The following is a 12,994-nucleotide window of genomic DNA, read 5'->3' as shown; positions in this document are numbered from 1 at the left end:
ATGAACTCAACAAGCTACGCGTACGTTTACGTACCACGTCTACGCTCCGCCGCCACCTAAACAGGACCCCTCAACGCAGCGATTCTCGCCTCAATAGCTATGCATTGACCTAAACTGAAGAGATTACACTTCTCCTCGATTCCCGTAGAGCTAGCCCCCGGCTAGCTATGCTATTGTACGCCTGGGCACGCCTTAGCACTGAGCCAACAGACCACTATATCCATCATCTCTAGGATCGATAGCTCAGGCCCAATATAAGTAGTATAAGTAGCGCACATCGTTGTCGTAACTGTAACAAGAAGCCTCTAGAGCTAGCACCGCTGGTACCTCTATTTACGCCTACGCCGGCCCCCAGGGCCCGTAGGAGATACACTAGATATGGTGATTTAGGGCATACGTATGCTCGATGTCAAAATAGGCAGTTTAATTGATTTAATGGAGACCTGGTTGATTTCGGTCTAAATTCTAAATTCAGATGGGTTGGGTAGGCGGACCACCTGTGGATTACGCTAGGTGGATTTTATGCCTATCTCTCTTTACCTAGGTAGATATCGCGGATTTGGAGATCCCGCTGAACGGAATTCGGAAACTCATCCAACGGGTTTCGATATATGTCAGCCTACGCCTAGGAATCGACGCAAAATATATAAATACGCTGGTGTGCTGGGCCTTCCCCTTCTTAAACACCACACCGCCATCTCCAAGATCGACGGACGTCCCATCGAGATGAGCTGCGTCAGAAAGGACGAGCTGTCCGATCTAGATAGGGTGACCATTCCTATGATGGTGAAAGCGTTCGTTGTTTACGAGCTCTTACCCACCGTGGATTTGTCCAGTCTGATATCATCTTTGATGGAAGGTCTCGACGATGCAACTCGCCAATTCCCCTTCATGGCAGGCAGTGTCCAGGTCGACCAATGCGGCAAACCCTACATCGTGACAGTACTAGGGAAAGGAGTTCAGTGCATCATCCAACACTTCGCCCCGACTGAATCCCCATCATTCTCCAAACTTGCCGCTGGCTCGTTCTGTCCGACCGACATGGACGAGACCCAATTGCTGCCCAGATTGAAATTGGACGAGAAACCGGTCTGTGTTTTGCAATTAAACATCATTGACGGCGGTTTAATCCTTGGGTTTACAATGCACCACTCAGCCGGCGATTGGGTATCCATGCATTCCTTTCTCTCTTTGATATGTCGAAGCTGCCAAGCCCGCCAGAACGGTCTTCCCATGCCTTTGTACACTCCAGATCTGAACAAGTCCCCTTACAACGGCCAGTTCGTGGACCCTGAAACCACCAAAATAGGGCTACTCAAAAAGTGCCCGGGATACTACGTGATTGACCTCAAGGAATCACTAGCTCCCAAACCATCACCGCCCTTCCAAACCTGTATCTACAGAACCACTGCGTCCGCAATCCAGCACCTCAAGCAGCAATTCACACCCATCAAGGAAGTGGAGTATGTCACCTCTTACGACTGCCTGTCTGCCATTCTCTGGAAGGCCATTACCCGGGCTCGGGTTCAGCTTCGCCCGGAGAAAAGCGCTTCACAGACTCGCCTCCTGCACCCAATTGATCTCCGCGCGCGAGATCCCGAAGGTAGAACTTCGAAGCGATACTTTGGGAATGGAGTCATTCCATCTCAGGCCGGTCCATTGGACGTCAATGTTCTTCTGTCGGAAAGAGGCCTGGCAACTGCTTCCTCAATGATCCGCAAATCCATTAATTTGACAAGCATGGCCTCCCTTCAGGACCTTACTTTGCTCGCCAAAACCCTGGAGCCAACCGAGAGATTGGGGTATCATGCAGATTTCCACGACCTGGATATTCTGATGAACACTTGGTTCTCGGGAAGAGGAGAAGATTTCCATATTGGCGGCGGTTCGTTACCACGCGCCTTTCGCACGCATCGACCCATTACTGGGGCTTGCTGCTTGGTGTTGCCCAATTTCAGTCCGGGTGACACAAGGGTCTATGAAGTTATTGTTCAATTGGAGGTGGAGCAACATTCGTTGCTGCAGATGGATACAGAATTCTCAAAGTTTTTTGAACTTGTGGCATGATTGGATCGACCAGTCGCGGGGTTTGCGAGACTTCGATTATCATTTGCAGGAGTGGCTCCTGGATTTTGGAATTTAGGTCCCGGGCCGTAGTTTTCTTCCTTGTTCCGCCAGAAGTGCCGTTTAGATTGAATGTTATCAAAGTCCAAATTTCCACAATTCGCAAAGCTAATCAGCCATTGGCGACTTTGACCATGTCCACGCTTGATACATAATTGCCTTTTGTCTTCAAAGCGTCCTGACGATCCAGTGTTTATGTATAAACCTCGCAATCTTCGAACATCTGATCAAGCAGTCGCAAATCCAAATTACCATTGGCCCAGTGGTCCTCGGAAGAGGCTTGATCGAGTGTCGATGTATCTCGAAAATCCAGCTGCGAGTCTTGTAATATACTCTCGGCTATTTGAAGTTGGGTGTCTTCGAATGGGTCAAAAAGGCTTTGGTTTTCAGCTTGCGCAGTCTGGTCATTCCAGACCGAGCCTGATAACGGAAATGACCAAGTCTCGTTGACATCCAATGTATAGCTGCCATAATTAAAGTATGGATAATGGGGAGACGCAGAAGCATCTTCAGTCGACGACTTCCCTAGTCCTAATAATGAGGAATTCTCCTCCAAAGGAATCTCCGGGTCGGCTGATTGATTGAACTGTTTTGACACTTGATTGAAGTGCTGTTTGGCCTTGGCGAGTATAGTATCCCACGCATCACGGTATTTTTTCAAGTTTTCATTTCGCCCCGTCACGGCAAATAAAACAGATGAACAGGCGCGCAGATCATTGGCAACTGTGGCCGAGCAAGGACGGGTGGATCGTAAAAGACAGTGACTGGGGCGTCGTCTTAGTACAAGTAGGGCTTGTGTTTACAAATGGATGTGATAACATACCACAGGGTCAGTCCAGCCTTGAACAATGTACTGACGAGTATGTATCCAAACCCCATATAACCTTTCTGATATAATCCTTCAAAAAACTGACACATTTGTCCCGACGCCTCCATGCAGGTGTGCATCAATGGGTGGCTCGGGGGGAGGATGCCGATAAAGGGCTGAAGAAGAATCCGAATCGCATTGTTCCAATGCATATGTAGCCAGTCGGTATCAATAGGTGACATGCCTGATGACAACGACACCTTGTAGTCTTCCAGCGCTGAAAGTAACGGTCCAACCTCCGGTAGCAAGAGCGAAATTCCTTTGTCGACTCTGTGGACTCTATCCTGGATTTGCGACTTGAGACGAACGAGTTTGATAGAGGGAATGAATACCCCAATACTTGTTCCTGGTGGTCCTCTTCCAATATGACCAACCCAGTTTTGAGCGGGTTCCTCGTAACTGGGTGGTAGGGCAAGGTCGATGTCGTGCTCGGCAATGTTGAAAGGCCGACCGAGAAGGCGTGCAATACTTCGATCCATCAGGTATACGGACCAAAAGAGACGTCTTTTCTTTTGAGATTCATCCGGTTTCATATTACGATAACTGGATTCTCTATGCAGCCCGAGATCGATTGCCGTTCTCATGGCTAAGCCGACCATGTACCAAATATTGGCGCTAGATGGGGACCGAAGGTTGTACATGATGAGCAGCATTAGGGCTTGAATGGTTTGCACAGAGCGAAGCTCTGTAATTGGAGGCTTGAGGCGCAGCGCGGTTTGGAACAGTTTCCTCGGGGTGGTGGCATTATAGCTCTCGGAGACCCTGCGTGTTGCAGCCCCGATAGCATAGACCATAAAAATCTTAAATGAGCGCCACTGTGCTTCTGGTGTCAGAACATTCAGCACGCCTCTTTCTCTATGCAGCTGGAATAACTCGGCTCGTTCCAGAAAAGGGAGCTGGTTATGCATCGTTTCCAGGTAGGTCCAGATGAAATCAAGCCCATCGGCGTCAGAAGGGACAGAGAGCGGATCTCGCTGGAAATTGCTTCCAGACCTGCTCTCGGTATCTGGGTGAGACCCGAGTGAAGTAGTCCCTTGGAATATATGATCCATGTGCCGCCCAAGTCGGCTCCCCGGCAAGCGCCTCATGTGCGCTGGCCGGGTGCGAGATACGTTTTCTGACGTTAGGAGATCCATGACGTCGGACAAGTAGCTCACCCCCAAAGAGACCTGACTGGGATAACCATTGAGCTCGCCATGATGGTGACCATTTTCGATCTGTCCCGCTGATCCATTCAACGCGGTGTCCAGCTGAGCTTCCAGAGCCTCGATCCTACTAAAGAGAGCATCCTTCGACATGCCGTGGTATCTCTCTGACGCCGGCAGGGCTCTGGGATCTGACCTTATGCACGGCACATTTGCTGTCTGACAGTTGGTACATCCTGGTGCTCCTACACACCGTTGCTTTCGGCGATGACATCGTCTGCAAGCTTTGGGGGCGCGTTTTCGAACCTTCGAAGAGTGTGAGTCCATGGCAAAGAAATGGGTACTCTGCTCAAATACAGGTATGAGTCACACTCCAGGAGATATTATCGGAGAGTCGATGATCACAACTCCGGAGGAGACTGCGCACGATGTCGTGATTGTTGGCGCTATTGCGAACCCCTCCGCCATCGAGTCACGTGTTAGTGCAGGAAATGGTGCTTGTCCAGGTATATGTTATACAGATATAGAAGGTGGCAAATGGGAACTAGAAATAGCGGGCTCGTGGTGTTTGTTGTATTCACATCGAGAGCTGATTGTGTAGGGTCAATATAATATTTGCCTAGTTGGATCATGATCACGGCGTGCGGATACGTGCACCAAACACGCTGGTATTGTTTGTACACGTCAGATATTGAGCAACCAAGAACCACTCCAGTCAAATCCTGAGCCTTCCCAACTAGTGCCAAAAGGTTCCATATTAGAGTTGGGATCAGCAAACCCGCAGGTGTTCATAGTGACCTCCGCTTGAGCGTCGAAGGTTGGGAGCACATCATCACGGTTTTGAACTTCCACCAATGTACAGGTGGTTGTGAGGCCCGTGGTATTTGCTGCTGATTGTGAGGATTGGCCAATTAATCGCCACTGTTTGCACAATTTGATATCAAAGCCCTCGAAAAAGGCTGCAGTGTCGAAGTCCAGCGTCGGTGGCGGGTCGTCAAAGGGGCCTTGCTCTCGGACTTTTTCGGTCAATTTGTTCAAAGCCCTCAAGGGCCCGACTGCTGAAAGCCAGCGCTCGGACAGCTTTTGCAGTGAGAGTTTCATGACAGTTAGCTCATGTTCGGCCGTGCTTTGTAGTTGTGCGTAGCGACAGCTGGAGAGTAATGATAGTCCAGCACAGAGCGGGTAAAATGCGAACACAGGTCCCAAGTATCGGAGCTCATCGCGTAGAAGAAAGTCTTCATAAATTCCAGCAATGAACGATGATGCCACTAGCGATGCAGCAGGTGGAACACTATTTGGTGTCGGCGAGCGGTGGAGGATGGTCAGAACGACAAAATACATGACCAGAAGTTGTTGCACTTCCAAGCGGGCAGAGATGGCATCCTCCTGTATAGCAGCCGAGGAATGCAATTTTGGGATGACCTGCTTAGCCCAGCGGTACACGGCGTTTTCTAAATCAACACGTCGTTGCCGAGATATCTCCCGTCGTAGATAACACTCCACCGTATCTCCGAGATGACAAGAAATTGTGGAGTACGCTAGAAAGAGCTGCGCTTGGAAGTCCTTGGCTGGAAAATCATTCATGGAAGGGGGAAGAACGTCGCTGTCACGGAGGTTGATTGTCCGCGGCCTCCCAACCCCGACCGAGATGACATTATCGCGAATCTAGACATGGATAGAAGGGTCAGAACCTCCACCGCGGCGATGTGGGTAGAGAAATACCTAGGTACTCACCACTAGAGACCACCACAATCTTCGACGAAGGCCGCGGTCCGTGGCGTTTGGCAACGGTTCCTTGTGCAGGCCAATTTGAAATGCCATTGCCCCCGCAGTCCGAATCCAGAATCCGCTCGTGTCAGTTGATACATCCTCCGGTCCTACCGGGTTATACCAGTGCAACAGGCAAGCGGCCACGATGGAGATGAGCGAGTTGTTACCCCCACCAAAGAAGAACAAAAGCTTCGCCCGGCGATAAAAGACCTCGCTTGATCCGTAATCCAAGTGTGCTTTGGATACCCTGCTTCCAGCAAGGAGAATTGACTGCAGTAACAACATGGACGGCGGCGTACCCGCTTCGAGCCAGTTGGGGTCGACCACTGGTGTCCAGGGAGCGCAATATTTGTGAAAGCCGTCCATCAATTCTCTCTGGACGGAGAGTGGAGGCAACTCAAAGGCTCCTTGTTCATGCAGCATCTGCAAGTCCGCCGCGGATGCCTTGGGGCTGGTGTAGGTGGTCTCGTGGCCTGGCTTCACCATGTTTTCATCGAACGGGACGCTTCCGCCCAAGTACTCGCTACGGCCACGATAGCTTTCCTCCTTGATACACGGCTCACCACTATTCTCCGGGAGGCCGACCGGTTCCCTCGTGATAGCTGCTTCCGTATATGCATCCCGGGATGACACCCGCGGCGGTGCGACTCGGTCACTCGGCGAATCGGCGGGCAGTTGCGAGCTGCGCCGACTCAAGGGATCCGACACCACCCGTCCCGGCGATAGACTGTTGGTGAACCTCTTCCGTTTCCGTGCATATGGTCTGAGTTGGTCAGTCTTCTTTGGGAGTCTCAATTCCACCGGGTTGGCGGGTCGCCTCACCTGCACTCCACATCGGACTTGGTACAGTTCGTGCAGGGGTTGTGGGTCGCGAAATCGCACCTCACCTGGAGCTGTCAGCGACTGTCCGAACAACGACCACTGCGAGGGCCAATGATGTACCTTGCGCTTGTGACAGATGATGCATGCGCTTGACATGGCCGCGCCTATCCGGGTGGTTGGAGGAAGTTAAGTGTGGGGGGTGAGCCGAGGCATCTCGATCCGTCATCAACCAGCAAAATCCCACGACACCCCAACATGGTCTTCGTGATCATGTCCACCCGACATGGCGGAGGGCAAGCCGGTGACGACCGATACGACCTCTCAGCCGGGGGTCACAATCATGACAATATACTCACTGCATTGAAAGAATGGAGTGGACGCCCTGATCGCGAAACGCTTCTATGAAGATCGACGGAGGAACCGTCCGGTTGCAAGCGATTGTTGGTCTGGGCCGCGCTCTAGACATGATCTTCACCGGTCGACCCGTCAGAGCACTCTAAGCCCTCGCCATAAGGCTTGCCAATCGCGTGGTGCCCAGGGAGAATCGTTGACCCACGCGCTGAACATTGCACGGCAACTCATCGCCTTCCCCGAGCTCTAGCTCAATACTGATCGTCGACCATGTTAGTATAGCACCTCCGAGGCATCCTCCAAGATCCTGTGTCCCAAGAATTCCAGGCTGGTCATAAGGCCATTCGAGCAGAAGCCATCACTAGCGCTACCTAGTTCAGCAGAGGCTCCGGCAGACATGGTAGCTTCACAGGCTTCAGCAAACCGTGAGCCAAGAGGATAAACAATGTTGAAATGGGTGAACGCCGGAGTATACTTCTCTGCCATCTAAATCCCCTCATGAAGTCGAGCTACTCAGGACGATATTCGAGTGCAGATAGAGTACATGAATCAATTAAAATCAAGCTACAGAGGTTGATATGTTCCATGCCTCTCGGCATTGTCAATGACCGCAGTGAGGGTCGAAGGGTTGGGACCCTCAAATCTGAACAATGCAAATACAGCCTGAGATACCTCGATCTCGGTGCCTTCCACATGGCTTTGTTTTTGTTTATTTTGGCCCTCTTTTTGATCTAATTATCCTTCTTGTCGGTTGCATCGGTTTGTTCGGTGGTAAATTGAATGCGCTTTCCATATAATAGCGGAGTACGAGAGACCAATGACCCCAGGGCATAGCCAATGTAGGCACCAATGAGGATCGTAATGGGGAAAGCTTGCCATGGACGGTCCCTATCCAATGTTGTTAGCGCTAGATCTCCGCAACACAGTGGATGACATCGTGCAGATTTACCAATCCAGCGGGATGGGAATGGCTCCAAACCAGGCACCCAGCCCGGTTCCTAGAGCGCCGCCCCAGACGCTGTCGGCAGGTCGAGCAATTCCCCAAACCTCTTTCCACACGGAACCGTCTACACCATGAACATAGACGAGCGCGGTGGCAGAAAGGAGGGCCATGTGAGCCGCACAAAGGAGCGTTTCCAGGTTATGGGTAGTGAGCGGAGCGCCGAAAAGGACGAGGAGTGCAGCGAGGACAGGAGTAGCGAGAAGGGAGGAAAGCGAGAGCGAGAGGAATGCCGGCTAAGAAACGAGGTTAGGAGAGTTTTAGCATTGAAGTTATACGGCTGCTATCAACGTCTATTCATACCATCAATTTGGCCCAAATCCCCGCCCAATGGTGTTTTCCTGCGGGTTGTTTTCGTCGGTATCCAGGCTTGCCGGGGCGTAGAGTGACGGCCGGCGTGGGAGGTGAGCGAGATGGTGTCCTCTTCTTCTCTTCTCCATCGGCTGACGATGTCCCTTCTGTTGACCCGGCGGATGGAAGACAAAGCATCACATAAAAGATCTGTAGGAGGGCCAGCCATGGGAGATCCGTGAGGAGTTCCCGGACAGGATCTGCCACCAGAGCCTGAAATCGGACAGTACATAGTACCAGAAGCAATGCCGGATGCACATATGAATAGGCCTGTGCCAGTTGGGAGGGGAGTACGTTGATGGGTGGTGCGGAGGGCTTTTCGGCCGGGGCCTGCGTGGGTGAGGAAGGGGCATTCATGGTAGCGGAAGAAGGGGACGTAGAGGCCATAGTAGGCGTGTAGGACCTGGCCGTTCACCTTTTTCTCACCTTTTTCTCCCCTGTGTTCTTTCGACGTCCGGCTGGCTCGGGACAGGAAAGGGACGCGGTGGGTTCTGGTTTGCCTTGTTTGTATCCAAGGAATTTGTTGCCCGAGGGCTCAGGTGTAATACTAGCCTGAAGCGTCAGGCCACAGAATATCTCGGTGCAGCTGCATTCACGAGAAAGCGTCCAGATATGTAGGCTTACAAGTAGCTGGTTGAATGATTTGACCGGTTTCGGATAAAGTTTACACATTGCACTACATGTTCCAGTCCAAAGCAGAGAACCCCCTCAAGCATCCATTGTTACATCCCAATTTTTAAACATCACACCAATAACCGAAGCTTAAGACCGGCTGGGCACGGTCATGACAGAAAAGAAAACCCTAAAACAGACCAGCTGCGAGCACAAAAACATACAATCATACCACATAGCAACGTGACCCATGAGGAGTCCAAACCCTAAGCAGGAGCGTCGGACACGCAGAAATAGACAGCAGAAAAATAGAGAAGACGAGTGTAGGGGAAGAGCCAACAGGGGATACATGAGCACCGGGGCCGAGGAGAGAACAAGACCAAATAGGAGAGGAGCATCCCCAGGTTTGCGAAAAGACCATAATAACAAAAAATCCAACAGACGCAGGGGCAAGAGCAAAGTTAGCAGGAACAGAAAGCCCTCGTCAAGGCCAGTCGGAAACCAGGGAGGGCATCACCTCCGTGAATCGACCTCGCCGGCCTACGGTCAAGACCTAAAAGTGCGGCTCCTGAAAAGTCAATCGTGAAATAGTTCATGAAGGAACGAGGCTGATAAACGCAAATACAGAAAGGAAACATAACACACCCTGCACAGGGATCTAAACATGGAGACAAACCCAGACAGGCGTCTTCCCAGCTTATACAGATGTCTCTTTCTCAGATGACTCTTTGGGCTGTTCCGAACTGGCCGCTGCCTCCGACGTGAACGTCGTCTCAGGAACCGGCGCGGACCCGTCCATCGCCTCAGGAAGGGCAGATGGCACTTCTGGACTATGTGGCTCTTCGGGGATTGAAGGGGGAAGGCCAGCACCAGGTAACGGGGAGGCTGGGGAGCGAATTGGTTCTTCCTTGGATTGGTCGTTAGGCACTTCCACTGAAGGCTGGCCGTTCGTTTGGTGGTGGTTCATAGTAGTGGGGGGCAGCGGTTGAACGCTCGACGATGGATTGAGATCCGACTGATTTGGGCTCTTGGCCCGTTCCCGATCGTCCCTAACCCCGTCACGCACCTGGGCCACCTTGGCTTTAAATTTGCCAAATAAACTCTTTCTCTCCGGCTCAGCACTGCCTGCAGAGGAGCCGCCCTGAATTCCAGCATCGAGACTCAGAGGCTGACTTGCGGGATCGTGGCTGGAATACGGACCGCTTCCAATGGAGCTGGTGCTTTGCTCAGCACCCGGGTTGGTGGCCACCAGGGGTGGAGATGCCAGGCCCAGTCCAACTTGTTCGCTGCTGCGCTTGGCCGAACGGTGAAAGCGCCAACTTCGCCGATGATCGCGGCGCTCAGAACGAGAGCCATCCTCCGCTTGGTCCAAATCCGACTGGTCGGTGAATGACGACCGGGAGTTCATGGAAGGCGTACGTGATTGGTGTGGACGTAGGGAGTTCTCAGCGTTTGTGTGCGACGATGTTTCGCCAAGTGTGGGAGTGGAGTCCGCGGGGGCATCGCGATTGCTTAGGGTCGCGGTGTTGGGAGGCCTTGGGGTAGTATCCCCCACTGTGATGTCTGTCGACACTACCTCACGTCTTGCGTCCGGGGCTGTGTCTACAGGCGGCTCCGAGGGAAGACCATGCAGAGAATTTGAAGAGCTTTGAGCGCTGATGCTTGCACTACCTGGAATGCGTTTCTTTTTCAGACGGTTTGGCTGTCGTGGTTCTTTGTGTTCACTGTCCGGAGGTGGGGACTTGGTGAACAAGCTGGAAAGTTTACGCTCACGTGTGGGGGTGACGACCTGAGGAGGTGGCGATACGGGTGTTTCGAGATGTTCATGTGGCCGGGGAGTGTCGCTGATACTGAGACGCTCCGCTGTCGCGACGGGCACAGGACCGTGGGTCGATGTGTGTACAAAGGCAGCGCCAGGGGTTGACGAGGTGGATGCCGCTTGGTTAGGGTTTTGCTGCTCTGTTTCTTCACGCAATGATGGTGTGCGACTGGCTGATCGCGAACTGTGGTGAGACACCGAGAGATTGGATGGATTGGGGTCGCCATTCCGTGCGTGGCGTGTGGAAGTGATGACGGGGCCCATCTTGGATGGGAGAGTATTGCTGCGATGAACGCCACCCCCAGAAACCGAAGTGGGAGTGCCCGGGCTTGGGGCGGTGTTGGAGTTGCGGGAGTTGCGAGATGAGACGGATACGTTCCGACGCAAACCTTCCAACTTACGATGGCTCTCTGCACTGCCACTCGCACTGGAGGCTGAGCGTCGGACATTCGAACTCGACTTGGCATGCGTCGCATCCGAGGGCGTCTGTGCAGTTCGTGGTGGAAGACTAACTGGCATTCCGGCTTGGACTTCCTTCAAGGTCTGTTCATCAGCCGCAGTGCCGCCCATGCCGACCAGGAAGTGGTCCTGGTTCTCGATGAGGAAAATCAACACATCTTGGCTGAGCTTGTACTCTTCCGGTGACATGTCGTGCTGGGGATGCGACAGCATCCCGGGCTGGAAAATGGCAGACAGGTTGGCCGACGTCATGCGATTCTGATCGGACTTTGACGCGAACACGGCAAGGAGATCGAGGATATAGAGAAGCAACTGCTTGTTGAGAGGGGGAAGCTCAATAATCAAGCGCTGGTAGGTTTCGACCGCTTTGGCGTGGTCGAACTTCTCCGCGTCGGCTTGCTGGCCTTCCTGCACCTGCTTTTGGTAGACTCGAAGAGGCTCACGGAAGCGTTCGTAGAACTCCAGGGGAACGATCGGCTCCGGCAGCTGATTCAGGTAGCGGCGAAGGACGTTGGCTGCATCGTGAACGGTGTATCCGTCCCAATCCAGGCCTTTGCCATACCTCTCGGGGGAATCAAAAAGCTCCTGGAGGTCCTTGATACGTTTGGCGGATCCATTCAACCGGAAGATGCCTTCCACATCCGTTGCTAATACCACGGAAAAGTAGATTGGTGAGCGAGCAGTCCTGCGATGGGTGGAGGGTTGTTCCCTGGACTTACCTTTTTCCTTCAAAAACACGCCACACTTGGCCACGACGATAGGGACATATCCATAAATGAAGCTCTCACCACGTTCATTGTTCAAGGAGATAGCCACGTTGGCATATTTGATGCTCACATTGAGCGGAATACCAAAGATACCCCGGGGCGAGTCTGTTTCGCGACAATGACGAGTTAGTGGAACTATCCGAAAGACAAAGATCTAGCGACAGCAGCCGCGAGGGGACGTGAATTGATGCGTGGGACGTTTTGAATAGCCGCTCAACTCTCGGCCGGATGGTCAGGGGGAATCGCAAACCGCGGCCGGCCCGGCAGATTCATGAGGTATATGGGAGTGGTCGACATTTGGGGTCGCGTATATCACCTGCGATGGCACCGCAGCCGACGTACCTTTCAGATCATCCTTTCGGGTGTTCCGTTTGAACTGCCTCCACCAAGACACCAGATCTCGCTTTGACGGCGGGGAATGGGAGGCGACAGGCTCCGGCGAGGTCACAGGAAGCTGGACCGGGTCGATGGCGGGTTGCGATTTGCCGGTCACCATGGCGGCGCGGGGAGCGAGAGCGCGGCAGGGCGGGATTCGACGAGACGGCAGCCTTGGGAGGGGGAAGGGGATGCTTTCACGGGAGCTCCGGAGCGGGATGGATTTGGAGGGGATCGCGGGAAGAAGGGCACAGCTGCGTCACCGCCCGCGTGTGGGAAATCCTGGGGCTGCGCCCGAATACACTCACACACACACACACGAGGTGAAGCGAGGGAGTGGAGGAACGCGGTGTCACAAGTCGCGAGTCGAGAACCGGAGCCGCCAGCCGGGAGCGAAGGGGCAGGAAAGGGAGGAGGGAGGACGAAGGGGGGATGGGGTGAGATGGGCCACGATGGGGTCAATATTCAAGGATATCAAGGGGAGAGAGCGAGAGGGGAGGGCACGAGCCAACGGGATCGAGAGAGGTTTTG

The 12,994-nt window shown here is 53.1% G+C and overlaps 4 protein-coding genes across 4 annotated transcripts; 1 reads left to right on the top strand and 3 right to left on the bottom strand.

Annotated features, from left to right (window-relative positions):
- Positions 1-726: 726 nt before the first annotated feature.
- Positions 727-2,067, top strand: pyr7 (O-acetyltransferase pyr7; the record flags this gene model as incomplete). The annotated part of the gene is made up of 1 exon (XM_056946965.1): positions 727-2,067. One exon carries the CDS (start codon positions 727-729, stop codon positions 2,065-2,067), a length of 1,341 nt encoding a protein of 446 aa, XP_056796475.1.
- A 2,754-nt stretch (positions 2,068-4,821) lies between these two features.
- On the bottom strand, positions 4,822-6,885 carry N7459_007796 (transcription factor domain-containing protein; the record flags this gene model as incomplete). Its single annotated transcript, XM_056946964.1, has 2 exons — positions 4,822-5,802; positions 5,872-6,885. 2 exons carry the CDS (start codon positions 6,883-6,885, stop codon positions 4,822-4,824), a joined length of 1,995 nt encoding a protein of 664 aa, XP_056796474.1.
- A 926-nt stretch (positions 6,886-7,811) lies between these two features.
- Positions 7,812-8,818, bottom strand: N7459_007795 (PIG-F family protein; the record flags this gene model as incomplete). Its single annotated transcript, XM_056946963.1, has 3 exons — positions 7,812-7,968; positions 8,030-8,316; positions 8,384-8,818. 3 exons carry the CDS (start codon positions 8,816-8,818, stop codon positions 7,812-7,814), a joined length of 879 nt encoding a protein of 292 aa, XP_056796473.1.
- A 922-nt stretch (positions 8,819-9,740) lies between these two features.
- N7459_007794 (uncharacterized protein) lies at positions 9,741-12,584 on the bottom strand (the record flags this gene model as incomplete). Its single annotated transcript, XM_056946962.1, has 3 exons — positions 9,741-11,968; positions 12,041-12,193; positions 12,431-12,584. The coding sequence occupies 3 exons, from the start codon at positions 12,582-12,584 to the stop codon at positions 9,741-9,743; spliced, it is 2,535 nt and encodes an 844-aa protein (XP_056796472.1).
- Positions 12,585-12,994: the final 410 nt, after the last annotated feature.

The sequence above is a fragment of the Penicillium hispanicum genome (assembly GCF_028827665.1).
Source record: "Penicillium hispanicum strain IBT 35686 chromosome Unknown utg000007l_segment0_segment0, whole genome shotgun sequence".
NCBI lineage: Eukaryota > Fungi > Ascomycota > Eurotiomycetes > Eurotiales > Aspergillaceae > Penicillium > Penicillium hispanicum.
Note: the sequence above shows the minus strand (reverse complement) of the source record. Positions and strands in the feature narration are given on the sequence as shown.